The 18,934-nt window shown below is 60.8% G+C and overlaps 2 protein-coding genes across 14 annotated transcripts in view; both read right to left on the bottom strand.

The window, feature by feature from the left end:
- RASGRP2 (RAS guanyl releasing protein 2) overlaps positions 1–4,905 on the bottom strand; it is a 14,891-nt gene extending 9,986 nt beyond the window's left edge. For 4 of the 13 annotated variants that reach the window (XM_059402237.1, XM_059402304.1, XM_059402313.1 and 1 more), the window contains exons 1-5: positions 4,282–4,382; positions 2,292–2,432; positions 1,532–1,634; positions 932–994; positions 474–608 (exon numbers count right to left, since the gene is read on the bottom strand). In XM_059402237.1, coding sequence (XP_059258220.1) covers positions 474–608; positions 932–994; positions 1,532–1,634; positions 2,292–2,364 — 374 coding nt within the window. In that variant the 5' untranslated portion in view covers positions 2,365–2,432; positions 4,282–4,382. The other 9 variants (XM_059402263.1, XM_059402273.1, XM_059402245.1 and 6 more) reach the window with 9 other exon arrangements.
- A 1,030-nt stretch (positions 4,906–5,935) lies between these two features.
- PYGM (glycogen phosphorylase, muscle associated) lies at positions 5,936–17,486 on the bottom strand. Its single transcript, XM_059402215.1, has 20 exons — positions 17,155–17,486; positions 16,022–16,123; positions 15,848–15,926; positions 15,653–15,756; positions 15,125–15,256; positions 13,746–13,857; positions 13,570–13,652; positions 12,839–12,982; positions 12,420–12,512; positions 12,044–12,190; positions 11,691–11,854; positions 11,243–11,357; positions 10,355–10,456; positions 9,874–10,021; positions 9,517–9,575; positions 9,247–9,388; positions 8,679–8,886; positions 6,754–6,888; positions 6,477–6,543; positions 5,936–6,364 (listed from the first exon to the last, which is right to left on the bottom strand). The coding sequence occupies exons 1-20, from the start codon at positions 17,395–17,397 to the stop codon at positions 6,215–6,217; spliced, it is 2,529 nt and encodes an 842-aa protein (XP_059258198.1). The 5' UTR covers positions 17,398–17,486; the 3' UTR covers positions 5,936–6,214.
- Between the last annotated feature and the right edge of the window lie 1,448 nt (positions 17,487–18,934).

Genomic DNA, 18,934 nt, shown 5'->3' with positions numbered 1-18,934 from the left:
GGGGGGGGGGGGGGGGGGGGGGGGGGGGGGGCGTCTCCGCACAGCGCCTGGTGGCAGGGGACACAGGAGGGAATGACAGATTCTTCCCCGGAAGCCTTCTGAGCCCTCCGAGCCCACAGACGCTCCATGCCTGAGTGGAGTCTCCACAACCCAGAGAGGCAGGCAAGGGGACCCAGATGAGCAGAGCGCCATGGTGGGAAGGGAGGGAAGGCTGGGGAACGGCGTGCAGCTGCGGTATGAAGGGCGTGGGATGAGAGCGGGCTGTGGAAGATGATGCAGGAACGCCAAGCTGGCCGGAGACTACCAAAGGCCTTAATCCCCGGCAGAGACATTGTGAAGGTGACAGGGAGCCACAGGTTTTCAAGCAAGAGAGTGACATGACCCTCACTCATTCAATTCAACAAACATTTATTAAGGACAGATGGTGTGGTTCGCTGAGCGCCCTCCCCAGCCCTCTAGCTCGCCCCACGCACACGCTCTCGATGTCAATGAGGCTGCTGTGCCGCCGGTTCCCTTCTTGGTCAAGCAGAGCCTTCAGCTCCTTGATCTGCTCAGCGAGCTCAGGGTTCAAATCAAACTCTGCTGGGAATGCTGAGATCCAGTACCTGCTAGAAGCTTCGAGTCACCCAAAGCAGGCCTCCCCCTCCGTCCCCAGAGACTGGAACTCCCCAGAGAGAGGGAAAGAGCCCCAAGACTGTGGTCCCCCTACCTCCGGGTTTATTCCTTCCCCATCCCTTCTGGGCAGATCCCAACACCGGACCCAGAGGAGCAAGGGGCGAGCCGGCGGGAGCAAGCCCACCATGGACAGAGCCGGAGCTCGAACCCACACGACTGACTTTCCAGAACGGGCCCTTTCCACTCCGATAGGCCAATCTGAAGCCTGAGAGAAAGGAGCAAAAGGAGGGGACAGAGCCCCAAAAGGAAGACTCACCTGACCAGGTGGCATGTTTTCACCTGCAGCGAATTGGAGTTGTCCTTCCGGGACTGCTGGTAGGTGAAGGGGGGTTAAGGAAATCGAGAATGGAGACGAATTCTAGAAAGGGAGGCTGCAGAAGGGTTCCGGAGGGAGGCTGAAGGCCGGGCCTGGTCCTAGGAGAAATGCTGGGGGCGGGATCTGGGGCGGGGCCGGTCGGAAAGGGACTGAAGGGTGGGGTGAGGGGTGAGGTTTGGGTGGGTGTACAGATGGGGAGGGGGCTAGGTTCTGGGGGTGGCTGACAGCATGGCCTGGGCTCCAGAAGAGAGGCCAGAGGAGGGACCTGGGCTGGGAGCAGGGACAGGTCTTAGACTGTAGGGAGCAGGAGAGCAAAGCCCAGGTTGGGGAGGGGGCGAGAGGGGGCGGGGCCTGAGTCTAGAAGAGGAAAGGGGCGGAGCCTAGGCCGTGGAGCGAGGCTGGGCCAAGCCTGAATTTTAGGACACAGGAGGGGCTCACGCTGTAGGAGTAAAGCCCAGTCTCGGCCTGGGCTGGGCCGGGCAGCCAGGCTCCCTCATGGACCGGGACCGCGGGGCCCATGGCGCGGCCTGCGAAGGATATATGTGAAGCAGTTTTGCCGCCAGCTGAGAGGACGGGATGTACCAAGGATGCATCATGAGGAACATACGCACCAGCTGAGGGTCCCGCACCTTCCCGGAGTCATCTAACTCCGAGGGGTCAGAGAGGAGAGGGTTGACCCTTCGTCCCGCAGCTGTGGTCCCTCAAGCCTACCTCACCGCCCGCCGGATATCTCCCCCTCCCCGCCCATCACCTGCTTTCCCGGGACTCTGAAACCAGTAGGCAGATATGGGAGAGAAGGGAGAGTGGGAGAGGGATAAGGCAGGATCCGAAGACCTGGAGGAGGGGACTGTCCGATCCGGCCCACCATCCCGAGGGGAACCAGCTGGGGCGGAAGAAGCCTGGGTTCCCCAGAGTCAGGAATCGAGAGGTCATTTCCTGTGTGCTTGGGGGAAGGGGCACCCCTTCACCAGATAAGCCGCCCCCCATCAGCCGGAAACAGCTCCCAGGCCGGAGATAGAGAGTTCCTCCGGAATCTCCGGGGAGACAGATAATCGCCTCATGTGCCAGAGTCTGGGGACCCCGTCCCACTCCCTTCAACGCCGGCGTGCTAGGGAAGGGGAACAACCTTTCTGAAGCCTGTGGATCCCTCCACCCTGTGATGGAGAGCAGGTTTTCGTTAAAAAGGTTGCAGCCTGCGAAACCGGGTGGGTCTAGGCTGGCGGTCTGTCCTGGGAGGCAGGGACCCCGCTTCAGGCTCGGGGCTGGGCTCGGGCTGGGTGTGCCCTCGCGTGCCACTCACCAAAGGCTTCGATGCAGCCGCGGAGCAGCTCCTCCACTGTGCAGCCCTTGTCCAGGTCTAGGGTGCCCGCCATGACTGCCGGAGCGGGTAGGCTGGGCCCAGCTGCACTCCGGAGCCTCCCACAGGGCTCGGACAGGACCCCTGTCCCAGGAGAGGCAGTGAGGGAGTCTGCGGAGGGGCCGGAGGGGGGGCGGGGGTTCGAGTCGCGGGGCGGGCAGGGGCGGGGCGGGGCGGGGCGGGCACGCCCCCTGCTGGGCAGGGGCGGAGTAGTCCACTGCGGCCACTCCCGGGGTTAAACGGTCTGGCCCGGGATGGTGCAACCCACCAGTTGGGAAACCGAGCGGCCGAGAGGCTTCCGGCTCACCCTCGGAGTCACGGGAAGGCCGAAGGGGCTCCCCGGGAAGGGGGACGAGAAAGGACTCCGGGGACTGGTTTCTGCCCCAGCCCCTCCTAGGCCTTCTTCCCCTCGCGTCCTCTCCACCAGAGGCACCTGCAGCACCCCGCGGCTCGGCTCCGCGCCCCTCCCGCTTCCCTCCCGCCACAGCCTCCCTTCCCCCGCAGGGTTATTTTGGGAACCCAGAGCCTGAGGGGACCTCGGAGGAATTTCTCCCTGGGATGGGAGGGAGGGAGGAACCCAGGCGTCCTGCCCGCATCGCCCCCTCCCGGGCTCCCGGGGAGGGGAGGCGGGGCTGAGGCAGCCCCCAGGGGCCTGCCCTTGGGGAGGCGTGCTGTAGTGGAGAAGAACATTCCTGGGGCGGGGGGGGGGGGGGGGGGGGGGGTAGCCCGCTGCGGCCGGGAGGCGTCAGCGGGAAGCCTGAGCCTGGGAACCTCGCGCTCCCAAGCCACCTCCTCAGTGAAGGCCCCAGGGGTCCAGGCTCAGCCCTTTAGCAGACCATCTTCATCCCCAGCCCGAGTTCCAGGCCCCCATACTGCACAGTCCAACTGTGAGCGCACACAGAGGCCGACCACATTCAAGCACACAGAGCAGGGTGCCCAGAAGGGGGCGCTAGCGCCGTGAGGGGTGGAGAATGCCTGGCGGTATCCATCAGCAGGGTCAGACGCACCCAAGCAGGGACATACACTCGTTCTATACCCGAGGCCAGGGGCCCACATTGGGGTGTAAGACCCCCTCCCCCGCCACACACACACCCGAGCCTCTGGCACTGGTCTCCCATCCTCTGTCTCATACACACAATGGCACGCACAGCCAGCACACACCTGCAGGAAGGCACCCTCCGGCGCGCACACCCAGCCTTCCAGCCCAGAATGCGGCCAGCCCTTTGATGGGGCCCGTTCCCGGACTTGCAGCTCACTAAAGCCAGGTCAGCCTGGAGTTCCGCGGCCACAGAGGCGCTGGAATCGCACACGTGTGCACACACACAAGACAGGACACCTACACGCATGCACACTCCCACATACGCACACACCCCCGTGGGTGAGCACACACGCCCATTCCGCCGCCGCCCCCCCCCCCTTTCATCCGCAGTCCAGGAAAAGCTCTGCGGCCACAACGCCCTGACAACCCTCATCCCCGGGCTCAGGCAGGGCCTGGCCCCACAAAAAGGTACCCCGCCCCTACACAAACTGCCCTGGGCTGGAGGGGGGCTCCTCTCCCGAGTTCTCCGGCGGACTTTTCCTAGGAGCCACCCTTTGCCAACCCCGTCTAGCCCTGCCGCTGTCTCGCTGTGTGACCTTGAGAGTCACTTGGCCTCTCGGAGCCTCAATTTTCTCATCTGTCAAATGGGGGGTTCCGCGGGAGAAGGGCCAGCTAAGACGTGGCTGGGAAGAGCCGGTTGCGCCGCGGATGCCGCCCTCTCCCGCGGGTTGTCCAGGGCGCTTCAGCTCTCTCCCTCCCACCCCGGACCCGGCCACAGACTCCGCACCCACCAATCCATATCCGCTGCCCCAGCCCGCCTGTATCGCCCGCGGGGGGACCCCTAGGGGCCGGGCCCTCTTCTGCCCAGCGCCCCGCCCGCTCTCGCTCACTCACTCTTGGGACCCGCGGCACGGAGCCCGCTCTCGGCCCGGCCGGCGCCACCTCCGTGCGCTCCCGCCCGCCGGCCTCGCTGCGGCTGCGGCTCCCGCCCGCCCTCCGCGCCGCTGCCCCGCTTCCCGCCGCCCCGCCCCCGCGCCGCGGCCGCCCCCTCCCCTCCCCGCCCCTCCCGCCCCTGCGCGGGGCTCCGCACAGCCCGCTGCGCCACCCCCATCGGGGGCTCCCTGTCGCCCCGCACGCGGCGGTCCCTGCGGCAGCTTAACCCCTCCCCTGCCGCGCCGCCCGGAAGGCCAGGGCCGCGGGCTGGGGCTGAGCCACCCGCCGCGCCAAGGGTGGGCGAGCGGAGGTCGGGCCTCGCGGTTCCTGGAGGGGGGAGCCAAACCGAGAGCCCTCTCCCCCCACCCAGATGCCCCTATGCCCCCCGCCCTGCCTGGTGTTGGGCAGAGGAAGCCGGGAGGGGCAGGAAGCGGACTGCGGTGGGGAAGGGGCGCCTCGCCCCGCCCCCGGCCCGGGTTCCTGTTTTCGAGACAAACCGTTCCCACGGGGCTAACCGGACCCGGGGCTGGGCGTCTTCCTGCGGGCAGAGGGGGGCAGAAACCTGGTAGAGATCGGGGGCGTGGGGAGAGCGGGTCCTTGTGATAGCCTGGAGGAGGGGCCAGGAACGTTTTGGGGACAGGGGCCTGTGGGAGGGGGAATGAAAATGCTGCTACCTGAAAACGTGGCCTCGATGACTCGGGGAATGGGGACGGGGGGTTCCAATTCACACAGTGGGGACGGGCCCTGGAAGCCTGGCTCCCCACGGGGCCAGATGGGAAGGGGCAGCTGCAAGCCACGGGTGGGTTCTGCGCAGCTTGGAGACTGGAGACCTGTGTGCGGGTCGCCCCTCCCCCCTGCAGAGATGAACTTGGGAGGGGCAGCCACAGGCAGTTGGGGTCCCCATAAGCCGAGCCTAGGGGAGCCAGTAACCATTTCCGGCGGTTTGGGCTCAAACACACTCACTGCGAAACCGCGGGCCCCAAACCTGCCTTTCGAGGCTTGCCCTTTCCTGCCTCAGGGCTAGGGAGGCAGTACCTCCCCCACACCTCAATCTTGGTAATACGAGGCCCAGAAACAGGCCCTTTCCGGTCCTCAGTTTCTCCAAAGTGTGTGGGGGGGCGCAACACTGGCCTAGCCTAGACGATCTGTGAGTGTCCTCCGCCCTAACTCCCCCGACCTTAGACCAAGTGTAGCTACCTGCTTAGAGACCCTTGAACACCGCAATGGGGCGGGGCTAAGGGCGGAGTCAAAAAGGCGCCAACCACCCACAGGCTCCTCCCCCTCCTAAGTCCTGCCCGGGACAGCGTGGATCCTCGGTAGTCCCGGAGGCCTCTGCTGGAGTCCCAGCTCCCGGCCCCGGGGGGCCCCACCCAGGAGAGGCCCCGCCCTCGGCCAGCCTGGCAGGCCGCTGACCTAGTATGGACACAGCTCTGGGGAAGAGAGGCGTGGAAGGTGACTCCCGAAAGGAGGCTGGAGAGTTTCGGGCCCCGCCCCCATGGGCTGCCCCCTCCTTCGCAAGGGACGCACCTGCGGGTGGAGGGGTCGGTAAGGCGTGGCGACTGCGCAGCTGCTGTGATGCCTGCCCGGAGCTAAAAATATTTCCCAACAGACAGGGGAGTAAGGAGGCTCCCAAGGAGAACCAATTTATTGGGGAGTGGTTGCAGTCGGTCAGACCCATAAATAGGAGGGGGCAGGGAGCCAGAGGCCAGGATGGGAGCAGTGCCCTTAATCACGCCGGACACTAGGATCTTGATGCCGGCGAGGGGGGGGGTGAATAGGGGGGTTCCAGGAAAAGGCTGGGAGATCTAACTCCAGTACCACCCTCCAGATGAAGAACTGGGGTTGGCGCAAGGGATTGCAAACAAACTCAGGGGCCATTCTGGGGTCTGGAGGCTCAGATGCTCTCGTCCGGGGCTGGCAGGCGGTTGCGTGAAGGCTCCACGCCCCAGATCTCCCGGGCGTACTGAGCAATGGTTCTGTCGCTGGAGAACTTGCCAGATGTGGCTATGTTCCGGATCACCATCCTCGTCCACTCTCTTGGGTTCTACAGGCCAAAAGAGAGCTCTGGTTCATCCTGCCAGTGGGTGCCCCAACGTCCACCATCGCCCAGCCGGGGCCACCAAAGCCTAGCCGACCCCTGGCCCAGGACGCCTCACCTTGTACAAGGCACTGACTTTCTCCTGGCATTTAATGTAGTCTTCATAATCTGCAAAGACTTTAAACCTAGAAAGGAATAGAGAGGCAGGAAGTTCCAGGAAGTCAAGGCCAAGCCCATCCTGTCCCAGTGATCTTCTGGGGGCCAGGAGAATGGAGCTACTTCCAAAAGAGCCTAGCCCCCACTGCCCAGGACCCCTGCACAGCCTCTCCACATGGCGCACAAGCCGGGTTCAGCCTGGCAGCTCCTGCTGCACGTTCCCTGGACTGTCCGCTCACCGGTCATGGTGCATGAGCATGTTGACGATGTCCTTGAACAGGTCCGGCTGTTTGGGGGAGAAGAAGCCACTGCTCAGCTGCTCGATGATCTGCCGAAGCTCAGGAATGCGGTCATAGTACTCCTGGGCGTTGTATCTGGGTGGGGGTGGGGGGGAGAGCAGTCTGCACCCTGGAAAGGAGTTCCTGGCTCCTCCTCCAGGCCCGGCGGCTGCTGCTCTCCCTGGGGCTGCCACAGGCCTCTGGGGTCCTTCCCTGGAGGCCTCCCCCCTTCTCTGCTCAGCTTTTCATCCTGCAGAGCAGCAGAGCCAAGGCCCTAAACCAAGTACTCTTCCTCCCACACACACTACCTCTACTAACCCGTGTGTTTCATTCCTGAATGGCTGGTCTCCCTCCGTCTCCCAAGTCCACCTGCCTTCAGGCCCCAGGCACGTCCTCGGGAACCTCCTTAAACCCACTGTCCAGCTGAGCTCATCATCACCAGCCCCGCACCCGCTTGACTCCTGTGGGCCACTTTCTGAGGCAGCACGAGAACCCTCAGCCACCTGGGCTCAAAACCCTCCCCAAGGCCAGCCTCATCTCTTTCCTTCCCTCCGCACGTCCGTCCAGCCACCCAGGCCAGGGAGTGGGTGCAGTGGGTCAGAAGCCATAAATACAAGGGGGCGGGGAGCCAGAGGACATCCCTAAGCCCCATCCCAGCACTGACACCGCCCTTCTCTTCTCAGGGGTTCCGGTGTCAGCCCCTCCATGCCCCCACCTGCACTTTGCCTGCCCCCCCACATCCCTGCCACCCAGTGTCCACCTCACGGCCAAAACTGTCCATCGGGACTCTGCTTCTGAGCCTGTTGGGTCTTGCTCAAAACATGTCCTGTCTCCCTCCTGTCCAAAGGACAGAGTCTGAACTTCCTAGTCAAGCCCAACAGGGGAATTTCCTTTCCATAGTTCACACCAGCCCTCAGAAGCAGTTGGTGGGAGTGTATACTGGTAGAAACTTTCTGGAAAGCCATTTGGCAACATGCACCAGGAGCCTTAAGAACTCGTACTTAAAAAAAAAAACTCATACTTTTTTTGACTCAGGAATATCTCCTCTGATCATTATCTTAAGGAAATAAAGATGTGGACATTGGTATAAAAGGATGATCAACGCAGTGATATTTACAAGGATGAACAGCAGAAATCAACCTTAATGTCCAACACTATAGAACCAGTTCAGTAAGTGATGGTACCTCCGTTACAATGGAGCCCTATGCGGACATTCAAAATATTTCACAAACTATTTAATGACATCAGGAGTCAAAATTATGTGATGACATCAAAATTGTACAGGCGTGGGTCCCAACTTTTTCAGATACCCCCACACATGTAAGTACGTAGAAAAAGAGCTGTGGCTTTAAAAATGGGTGACAAAATGATGAATGACAGTTATTTTATTCTTTGTAGTTTGTAGGTTTCCAATTCAGGAGCATGTCTTGCTTTTATGATATGGAAAAAATATATTTTTGAAATAAATTTTAAGAAATGTAAAGCCAGGAAAATATCTGCTTCAAAGAATGGCATTTCTGACCACAAGCACTGCTGTATGTACTCTGCTCGTATTTCCCTTTTTGCCACCACTGCCAGGGAGCTCAGAATTGAAATTTACTTCCAGAAATTCTGGAAATAATATCATATCCTAGGATTGATATAATTTTCTTTACCTTTGCCTTCAGTTCTGTGTGGCTCCTTTCTTTTCCTACATGATTAACCTCACGTAAGTTACCGCAAAAGTTCTCCAGAATCCTGAGGGCCAAAACCGAGACCTTGCGCAGACTGGGCCAGCCTTTCCAGGCATGCCCTCTGGCCCCCAAGCCCTACCCTCCAGTAGCCACACCTCGGTGCCTCCTGCCCACATACCATGAACTTTGGAGCCCTTCCCCCGCACACCATACCCTCTCTGGTCAAGCTTTTCCACGTCCTCCACCCGCATGCCGAAGATGAAGAAGTTCTCTTCTCCCGCCTCTTCTGCCATCTCCACATTGGCCCCATCCATGGTGCCGATAGTCAGAGCCCCATTGAGCATGAACTTCATGTTGCCCGTGCCTGAGGCCTCAGTGCCTGCCGTGGAGATCTGCTCGGACAGGTCAGCAGCTGGGATCACTGTGGGGCAACAGCAGGGGACGAGTTCAGCTCCAGGAATAGTCCCACCTCAGCCGGGGACTGTGGAGTTACCCCGATTCCGAGCACCACCCCCACCCCAACCCTTCAGAAGTCACTGTCCAAGTCTCCCTCTTACCACCCACCCCCTGTCACCGCTTGGAGATCCCCGCGCCCACCCTACTATGTGTGTGTGACTTGAAGGGTAAATCTGCCTGAAATTCCACCATGAGAGGGGGCCATCCTTGTGATTTGAGCCTTGTCCTCTCCAGATTCTTCCAAATGCCAGTAGGCTAGGAACAGGTGACCAATGTCTCTTCCTGGCACTGTACTCATCAGAGCCTCCTTCTGGTGGCACCCCACCTTTCTCTGCCAGCGAGACTCGGTAGTTCTCCAGGAAGATCACACGGAGGCGGTCTCCTACCACTGGGTCGTGGTTAACCACATCCCCAATGGCTGTGATGAGTTTGATGATCATCTTGGCCATGTGGTATCCAGGGGCAGCCTGTGGGGGCACAGTCAGGGCTCAGCCCCACAGCCCGGCCCCCTACCCCCTAGCCTGCAACCCAGCCAGGCCAACCTCAGCCTGGGTGTCAAAGGACCAGAGCTGCAGTCTGCGTCCTGGCTTCTCACCTTGCCTCCAATCATCACAGTTCGGGGCACGACAAACCTATTGGGATCCTGCTTGATGCCTGTGGAGAAAACAGAGGTCAGTGGGCCAGGTCGTCCTTCTGGGTGACACCTCCGGACAGCACCCATCCAGCCTGGGCCCTGGCTAGGACACAGTAGACCTGATTTGGGCAACCATTTGCTATGTGACCTCAGAGCCACCATTTTCCCCTCTCTGAACCTCAGTTTGCCCATCTATGAAATAGGGATAATCCCATGTCCCAAGAGGTGTCCCAAGGCCGAAAGAGAGACATGGATCAGGAAGGATGGGGTACACACAGAGGGGAGCCCCAAGAGACAGAAGGACACCCTGCCACTCACGGTTGTACAGGGTGATGATGTGGAGACAGTTGAGAAGCTGGCGTTTATATTCATGGATTCGCTTCACCTGGATGTCGAAGAGCGAGTTGGGGTTGATATGGACTTTGTATTCCTTCTCTAGGTACGCAGCAAACTTTAGCTTGTTTTCCTGAAGATAGGGAGGGGGACGAGCTCACCAACAGGCCTCAGCCTCAGGAAACCCCACAGTGTCGTTTCCTTTCCAGAAAGGTAGAGGATGGGAGGCTCACTAGCCACCCCTCTCCATGGCTGCCCCACAGCAGACATCACTAATCAATGTCAGCACTCTTTCAGGGCGATCAGATGATGCCTTCCTGCCATGGACTCCAGGCAACTTCTACCAGGAGCCTGAGATTGCAGGAGAGATGGGCTCCACTGGCCATTCCCAGAACCAGGCACGCAGCACCTCTGGCACGCTCCCTCCCACCCCGGCGTGAGCGTCCCAGGCGACCACCCTGCCTACCTGCTTCACTTTGGCCACATCCCGGATAAAGGCTTCGTCATCCACGAAAGAGAGCAGTTTGCGCAGCTGGTCCAGGTCTGAGATATAGTCCTCCCCAATGCGCTGTGGGAGAGGGCAGTCAGGCCTCTGTCCCTGCCGCATCCACCTTCATCGAGGGGTCCCTTTCCAGGTCAATGGAGCCCTGTCCCCTGCAGATAGCCCCTCTTTCTAGAACCTCCCAGCAGGGTCTTGGTGTGTGCACAGCCCTCTTCCCTCTGGACCTTGACCTCTGATGACTGACCCCACTTGACCCCAGGAGGTCTTCCTCCTGGCCTTGTCCTTAGATGGGCAATGACCTTAAGGCTCTGCTCACTGTCTCTGCCGCCTGCCGGTCTCACTTCAGATGGGACCTGCTGACGACCTTCTCCATTAGACTAGGAACTCCCACCTTGTCGACCACAGTCAGGCCTCCACTAGCCCACAGAGCAACTTCACACAAACAAAAAAATGGTCCCCCATCCCTCACCCCACCTGGGTGGCTCAGTGGGTTAAGCCTCTGCCTGCTGCTCAGGTTATGATCTCAGGGGACTGGGATTGAACCCCACATCGGGCTCTCTGCTTAAAAGGGAGCCTGCTTCCCCCCCTCTCTCTGCCTGCCTCTCTGCCTACTTCTGCCTACTTGTGATTTTTCTCTCTCTCTGTCAAATAAATAAATAATCTTTAAAAAAAGAAAAGAAAGAAAGAAAATGGTCCCCCTCCTCCAGGCACATGGCAGGTTTGGGGAACGCAGAGCAGGATAGATTTCAGCCCTTCCGGGGGTGGAGGAACCCCTACAGTGACTGGTCCATACACAACTGATCCCTGCAGTGACCGGTGTTGACCCCTCCTGGCCATACAGTGACCTCTCACCTCAGCAATGACCTCTGCCAGCCCAGGGTTACACAGAACTAGCCAGCGACGAGGGGTGATGCCGTTGGTCTTATTCTGGAACTTATGAGGCTCCAGCTCGTAGAAGTCCTTGAAGCTGCAGGATGGGGTTGGAGGGTCAGTACTGGTCCCTGTGGGAGGAAGGCCTCCTCCCTGAGGCCCTACTCTGGTTTCTTGCTGAGAGAGGCCATCTGGGGACAGAACTGTTCTGGACATCGGGGTCATGACCCTTCTAAAAAACCGTGCTACCTGTGCAAAGGGCCGGCCGGGGTCAGGTAGCAAGGGAGCCAAGCCTGTAAACCAAGGAGGTGGACCGGGGGCGGGACCAGTTGGGGGTGGGGCCAGTGGGAGGCGGGAATCTCACAGAGGGGCCAGAGGGAGGGGCGGGGCCAGAGGGGCGGGGCCCGGGGGAGGAAGGGAGGTGTCTCACATGGTCTTCTTGAGGATCTCCGAGTGGATGCGAGCCACACCATTGACCGCGTGAGAACCGGCGATGCATAGGTGGGCCATGTTGATGCGCTTCACTGCGCCCTCCTCCACTAGCGACATGCGCCGCAGCCGGTCTACATCGCCTGGGAACGCAGCTGCCACCCGCTGTTCGGGAGAGCCCAGAGCTCAGGTACAGACATGGAACCCAGGTCCCCAGCCCAGTACCCCCAGAGCTCCGCCCACAGCCCTCCGCGCTAATGTCAGGATGCCTGAGGCAGCAGCCCTGCACAGCCCACCTCCCCAATGCCTCCCCCTCGATCCGCCCCCACCCGACTCCAAGCCTCCTCCCCTCACATTCAGGAAGCGCTGGTTGATCTCATAGATGATCTGGAGGTGGCGGGGCAGCAGCGTCTCAATGAGATGCACGGGCCAGCGCTCCAGGGCCTCCGGCAGCACAGTATGGTTGGTGTAGGCGCAGGTCCTGACCGTCACGTCCCAGGCCTGATGGGCAGGATTGGGGGAGTCAGGAACCCCAGGGCCTAACCACCATGGCTCTCCCCATACAGCATGCAGCCCGGAGCCTGGGTTCTAGGACACTCTCCCTCGAGGCCTCACACTGCTCTCTGTTTCGGGGGGTCTGCACTCGCATTTTTCCACCTCCCAGACCAGGAAGGGAACCCTGGGACAGAGAGAGGGTCAGTCGCAGGGGAGGAGGGGTCCGAAAGCCTACCTTGTCCCAGTCCAGCCGCTCCAGGTCCACCAGGATCCTCATCAGCTCAGGGATGGCCAAGGAGGGGTGGGTGTCATTCAGCTGGATGGCCACCTGTGGCGAGGGGGCCTGGGGGTCAGTCTGGGAACCAAACCTTGGCTATGATCCCTGTGCTTTGTCCCCTCAGCGCACCCCTCTAAGGGCCCCCATGGCCCCAGGGCTGAGCTGGGGGTAGAAGCCCTCAGAGGGGCAGCTGTGGGCAGGAGGAGAGGGACAGTCCTCAGGTTATGTGCCCATGGATTGAGGATCCTGGGCAGGGCACCCTCAGCCTCTACTGCCTCACCTACAAAGTGAGTGGGGCAGGCCGAGACTGGAGGGGAGAGGTGGCGTCGCACACTTCATGGGAGGTGTAGAGAGGGACCCTCCCCGGCCCCTGGCACCTTGTCTGGAAAGGCATCGAAGCTCGTGCGCACAGGGTCGCGGCACCCGAACTTGGAGGACTTGAAGCGGCGGATGATGTCCTGGAGGGTGGCGGCCACGACAAAGTACTCCTGCTTCAGACGCAGCTCCTTCCCCTCAAAGAACTGGGGAGAGTTCAAGGCAAGGCTAAGCAAGTTGAGGTGATGGTTGGGGGGCCGTGCTGCTAATGCTGCGGTGGGCGTGGCCAGGAGGCTCCTGCCCTCCCCGAGACCCATGAGCCGTGAACAGCCGCACCTCCGGCGCGCAGGGGTCTTTCACCCACCAAGAAGTGGTGAGGAGGACGGTGTTAGGAGGAGGGGCCACACAGGGACCGAGCGCACTGTCAGCGCCTTCGCTGGTCAAGAGCGGCCCCTCCAAAGTGCCCTGCCTAACTCGCTGTCCCCAGGACTTAGGTGTCCTCTTAAAGAACTCGGCGAGGTAGGGGAGGGGAACAGGACACACAGGTCCCAGGGTGCAGGGCACATGGCTTGCTCAGTCAGAAAAGCACATGACTCTCCATCTCTGGGTCGCGAGTTCAAGCCCCACATTGGGTGTAAACAAACTTAAAATATAAACTTAAAATAAAATAAACAAACTTAAAAACCAAAAAATATGTCCTGGGTGTGACTAGGGCTCCCAGAGACGGTCCCTCCCGGTCTTCGCCCTCTCCCAGGCCCTCAGGCTTCCTGTCGCAGCCCAGGAGGTGACATACGTTGTCATTCGGGTACAGGACACGCGAGATGTTCTCAGCAAGGTTTCGGTCCAGCACGGCTTGGATGTAGCCACCGACGTTGACTAAGGGGTAACAGTGGGGACAGCGTCAGGCTGGGGCTGAGTGGGGGCCGGGGTTGGGGGGGGGGGGCTGCTGGCAGCTGGGGCTGGACTCACAGTCCTTGAGGTTGAAGTCATTGGGGGCCTTGGCCGACCACAGGCGCATGGTGTTGACGATGTTGTTGCGATAGCCGGGCACCGGAGTGTCGTAGGGCATGGCCAGCACCACCTGCAGGGGTGTCGGGCTTGGTTTCAGGAGCTGGGCCTCGGCCACGCGACTCGTGGGGCTCTGAGAGCTGGAGTTCCAGTCTTTGTTCCTGTGCTCTGCCAACTCCTAACCCCGGGTTCTCGTGCCAGCTCGGGGTGACCGTGAACAAGCCTCTGAACCTCTCTGGATGTCGTCCGTAGAGGACGCCCCCCAGGACCTCCCCATACCCGCCCATCCCATCTTGCCTGACTGCTTGTGAGGGTTACAGGGGGCAGTGAGGAGCCCAGATTCCAGAGGTGGGCTCTGTTGGGGGCCACCCCGAAGGGATTGGGGATGAGTTGGCCCGTCTGGCCTGAGCGCAACCTAGAGGATGCCCCCGGGCTCATGAGAAGGCTGGAGGAGCCTGGGGCCCGGCTGAAGGGGACACAGATGTCAAGTCCATCCCAAGGGCTTATGCCTGGTTGACCACAGGGCTAATCGGCAGTGACTAAGGCCGGCCCCACCTCCCGTGATGAGCCAACGTCAGTAATTGCTGCCAATGGCTCCTGCTACCACAGGGCGGGGGGCACATCACGTCCCCCAGGGGTGGCACCCCTTCTCCCCAGCACTAAGTCACTGAGCCCCTGATTGGAGTGGAAGCTGCAGCTCAGAGAGGGAAGGGACTGACCGAAGAGCACAGAGCTAGGCAGGCTGCCGGAGCCCCCGCTGAACCTTATCAGTGGAACTGGTGCCCGAGTCTGAAGCCCAGAGGTTTCTGTGCAGCCATCAGGACCTGCAGCCACCGCGAGAGAACTGACAGGCCTGGGATTCAGACACCTGGTTTGGCTCTGGTCTCCCTCTAACCTGGGTGACCTTGAACAAGTCAATTCCTCTCTCAGGGTTTTCATTTTCTCCCTGTTCCCTTCTCTGGGCTGTTGCTTTGCTCCCCATCAAGCTACCAGGTTTAAGGTGCTGAGGAGTCAAGACACTGTGATTACCCTTGGATGAGTCTTATGGGGTAGAAAGGAGCTGGGTCAGGGGAAGGGTCCTGGTGGAGCAGAGTGGTCTCTGTCCTCCTCCTGGGCTCTGTGCTTGGCCTGGCCCCTCTGTGATCCTGTCTCACGCCTCTCCTGGCTCCAGCTATGTGACCTCGAGTAAGTCACTTAACCTCTCTGAGCCTCAGTGTCCTCCACACTAAATAGCACTGGGCCCAGGAGCCTCCAGGCTCCTGCCCTGTAGCTCCTCGACTTCTTCCAGAGCCACCTCCTCCCCACTTTCTTCTCACTGGGGGCTCCCCCCACTCCCTCACCTGTGTGTCCACCCACTTGGCCCCCTGGCTGGTGTGCTCCACTCGGCCATAGAAGTGCACCGGCAGCGTGAATTCAGGTCGGGCCTTCTCCCAGGGGTTTCCATAGCGAAGCCAGTCATCAGCCTCCTCCATCTGAGCCCAAGGCAGGTTGGGGAGAAAGGGAGGCAGCGTCAGACCCAGGCTCAGACCCAGACTCACATCACAGGGGATAGTGGATAGGGCAGGAGCCAGGCCCTGGTGTGCCCTCTCTAAAGTGTAAATTAAGGGCCCTGGAGTGGGTCCCTGGACTGGTGGGGTAACCGATGGGACGCAGCATGTGTATGGGAGTCTGACATGTCCATAGGCATGGACCACCCGTTCCAAGAGTGACCAGCAGGTTTTGGGGCAAGAGGGTGCCAGGGAGAAGGTATAGGATGCTTTCTGTCAAAGCTGAGTTTGGTTCTGGATCTCTCTGGAAGTGAATGACCCAGTGGGAGTCCTCTCCATCATGCCTGGGTCCCCACAAGGCCAGGGCCCAAGGCTGCTCACCTGCCAGCCCCCGCAGATCTTCTGGTTAAAAATCCCAAACTCATAGCGGATCCCATAGCCGTAGGCAGCCAGGCCCAGCGTTGCCATGGAGTCCAGAAAGCAGGCTAGGGGTTTGTAGGGAGGTGGGTGTCAGGGACCTGGCAGAAAGCAGCTCTTCTGTCCACCCCTCCCCGGCCACCCTGCCCACTTGCTTACCGGCCAGCCGGCCCAGGCCCCCGTTGCCCAGCCCCGCGTCCTCCTCAATCTCCTCCAGCTCCTCCATGTCCAGGCCCAGCTGGAGGGGGGAGGGTGTGGCAGTGGTCAAGGCCAAGGGCCAGCAGGTGAATCCCCCAATTCCTCAGCTTGCCCCACTCCCAGCCCCCTCCACACCTGATAGGTGGCCTCATCACAGGCGTTCTCCAAGGCCAGGTTCACCATGGTGTTTTGTAGTGTCCGTCCCATGTAGAACTCTAGAGACAGGTAGTAGATCCTCTGCCCGGAGAGACAGGTGCGGGGAAGGATCAGGGCAGCCCAGCGGCATTTGCCCAGGCCTCTCACCCCTGAAGTCCCCTCCTCGGGCCCAGCATGTGCCAGCCCTGTCTCCACTTATTTTCTTTTCATTACAGGCTTCCAAACCCATCAGGAAAGTTCCGGTCTAGCATTTCCTCTGACTTGGGACACTTCGCTTTTCTTCTCTGAGCTTCAGTCTCCTGCCCTGGAAAATGGGGCTGCCCTAGCTACCTCGGTGACTGAGGTGCGTAGAAGAGGTGAGAACCCCCACCGGCGCACAGAAGCCTCCCCTTGACCCCCAGGGGAGTCAGGATGCAGAGAAGCCCCTCCAAGTCCTCCGCCAGAGGGGAAGGCCAAGATGCAGAGAAACCAGTCATTTGCTCAAGGTCACTGTGACTCACTCATGGCTAGAGTGGGCCACCTCCTGTCCTTGAGGTTCCCCCGTTCCCCTTGATCCTCGAGCCTCGGCCCCAAGAAGAGGACAGAGGATGCTGAGGGTGCCTGGCCTCTTGGTTTCCCTAGGTCCCCTCCCTGGCCCACTCGCCTGGCCCTCCCCCTCCCCTGCCCAGGAGTGTCGGGTTGCTGACATTTACCATGACCCCAGCAGACACTTGATCTCACTACCCCAGCAGTCCGCAGTGGCGCACCAGCCCCACCGGTGGCACAGGGACACCACTCTCAAATTTAACGACCTGGCCTTCCACTCCAGGTCCAACCCAGGCCGCAGGGATCTTCCCGACCACCAGAAGCCCCTCCGCTCTCTGATCTGATCTGGCTCAGCCTGATCTGAGCTCCCCAAACTTGTCTCCGCCACCCCCCACCCAGGTTTCTTGGCCCGGGGTTGTCCCAGCCCCAGCTCCCCTTGGCACTCCTGCGCCTCCAACGTCAGCAACCTGGAAGGCCCCTTTATTTCACCGCAAAAACCCCTGACCCCACAGAGAGCCGCTGCTTTGCCAAGATCCCTGGGCTCCTCCCACAGCCCATTCCCCACCCCCAGGCGCCCCAAGCAGCACCTTGGGGTCCTTCTCGTAGTAGTGCTGCTGCGTGCGGATCCAGCGGCCCACGAGGTGGTCGCGCACGGTGTGGGCCAGCGCGAAGTAGTAGTCTCTGGGGGTGGCCACATTACGGTCCTTCACGAGTGTGAAATGCAGGTGCCGGTTGAAGTTCTTCTTGAGCTCGGTGACATTCTCCACGCCGGCCAGGCCGCGCACACTGATTTGCTTCCTCCTGTCCTGGTCCGACAGGGGCCGGGACATGGCTGCGGGAGGGCGGGCCGGACTGACGGTGGTGGTGGTGGGGGGGGGTGGACAAGCGGCCTCTGCCGTGCCTCCAGCCAGGGGGTGGAGATCCCCCGGCTGCCTGGGGTTTTATAAGCCTGGCTCCCCGGAGGCCCGCCCCGCCTCCCCCTGCGATGGGAGGGTCTTGGCCTGGCTGCTCAGGGAGCTATTTTGGGGGCAAGGGAGGGAGAAGGGAAAGGGGCCAGGAGAGCGGGCAGCCTGGCTCATTCACAGCCCTGTGCTGACCCACTTCCTGCAGGCCTCGCACGCTGGGGTCCGCTGCCCCCGCCTCTGCCTCTTGTGGGGTCAGAGACTGGGTACAGCTGCCTGTCACCCCTGAGAGGCCTGAGGCTTCTCTGGAGCTCGGGGACTGTGCCTTTAACCAGGAGGCTAAAGGGTCCTTTCCTTGGGTTGTGGAGGAAGAGTGAAGCCAGGTTGCGGTTCGGGGCTCCAGGAGAAGCCAAGGAGGGCTGGGGGGGGGGGGGGGGGGGGACAGGCAGCAGGAGGCGAAGCCATCCTCAGAGCAGCCTGGCTGCTGTTTTAGACATTTGTCCAAAGCCGGCCAGTTCCAATGCAGAAGACCTCTGGCCAAGCTTCCATGGTGGCCCTCCCCAGGGAAGGGGGGAGGCCTGCGCCCCAGGGGAGGAGAGGTCCTATGCGGTGGCACTGGGGACCACGACACCCCCATGTAGGCTTAAGGGCCAGCTGAACAGAAGAGGAGTAGCCAGCAAATGACACTGGGTGCCTGAGAGAAGGGGGACCAGGACACTGGGTTCCGGGGGGTGGTATGGAAGAGGTCGCCTGGGACAAGGCTCCTGCTCCCCTCACCCCCACCGAAGTCGAGCCTCCCAGAGTTGCCCCTGTTGCTGTCCTTCAAGGAGCTCTGTAGTGACCTTCTGAGAGGGCTGATAGTCAGATTACAGGCCAGTTTTGGCTAGGGGCTGCCAGCCTAGAGCAGGGGCCTCTGGGAACTGTAGTCCTGGGCCTGCGGTGGCAGAATACACAAGCATCCTCCACCAACTCCTGAAAACGGCCAGTGGTATGAGGTCGCCCTGTGATGCAGCTGCCGGGTCACTGGAGACCTCCCTCCCACTCAGGGCCACATATGGGTCAGGATTCACAGCTGTGACCTCACCTGTAAAATGGGAGCCTCTGCACCTGGGACTTGACCACCACCACCCACTCATCTTCATGGCAGGGCAGGTATAGGACTGTCCCCAGTCCACTGCTCATGCCCCAGCCCCAGCACTGATTTGCTGTGTGACCTCAAGCAGGTTGCTTTACTTTTCTGGGCTGCGAATGCCTTCATCCAATTTATACTCTCAAATGAGAATATAAATTCCTGCCTCCTCCAGCGGCTGCCTCCTATTCTTGTGGAGGCGACTGGTTCCTGCTTTGTTCTTTGAGCAAAAGGGGCCCAGGGCTTTGTGCTATTTCAGAGGATGCCTGGGCCTCGCTGGGCAGTGGGCTGGTGGAGAGGAACTGGGTGTTCTGGTCTGAGGACCAAGGAAGCAGG

The sequence above is a fragment of the Mustela nigripes genome, chromosome 1, assembly GCF_022355385.1.
Source record: "Mustela nigripes isolate SB6536 chromosome 1, MUSNIG.SB6536, whole genome shotgun sequence".
NCBI classification, from domain to species: Eukaryota; Metazoa; Chordata; class Mammalia; order Carnivora; family Mustelidae; genus Mustela; species Mustela nigripes.
The sequence above is the reverse complement of the archived record's forward strand: the minus strand, read 5'-3'. Positions and strand labels throughout refer to the sequence as shown.

Coding starts and splice junctions, on each gene's coding strand:
- PYGM (XM_059402215.1), bottom strand. CDS start 17,397: ATGTCCCGGCCCCTGTCGGACCAGGACAGGAGGAAGCAAATCAGTGTG. Junction 16,124..17,154: donor ACTACGAGAAGGACCCCAAG/GTGCTGCTTGGG, acceptor CTCTCCGGGCAG/AGGATCTACTACCTGTCTCT. Junction 13,858..15,124: donor CCAAGTGGGTGGACACACAG/GTGAGGGAGTGG, acceptor ACACCCCTGCAG/GTGGTGCTGGCCATGCCCTA.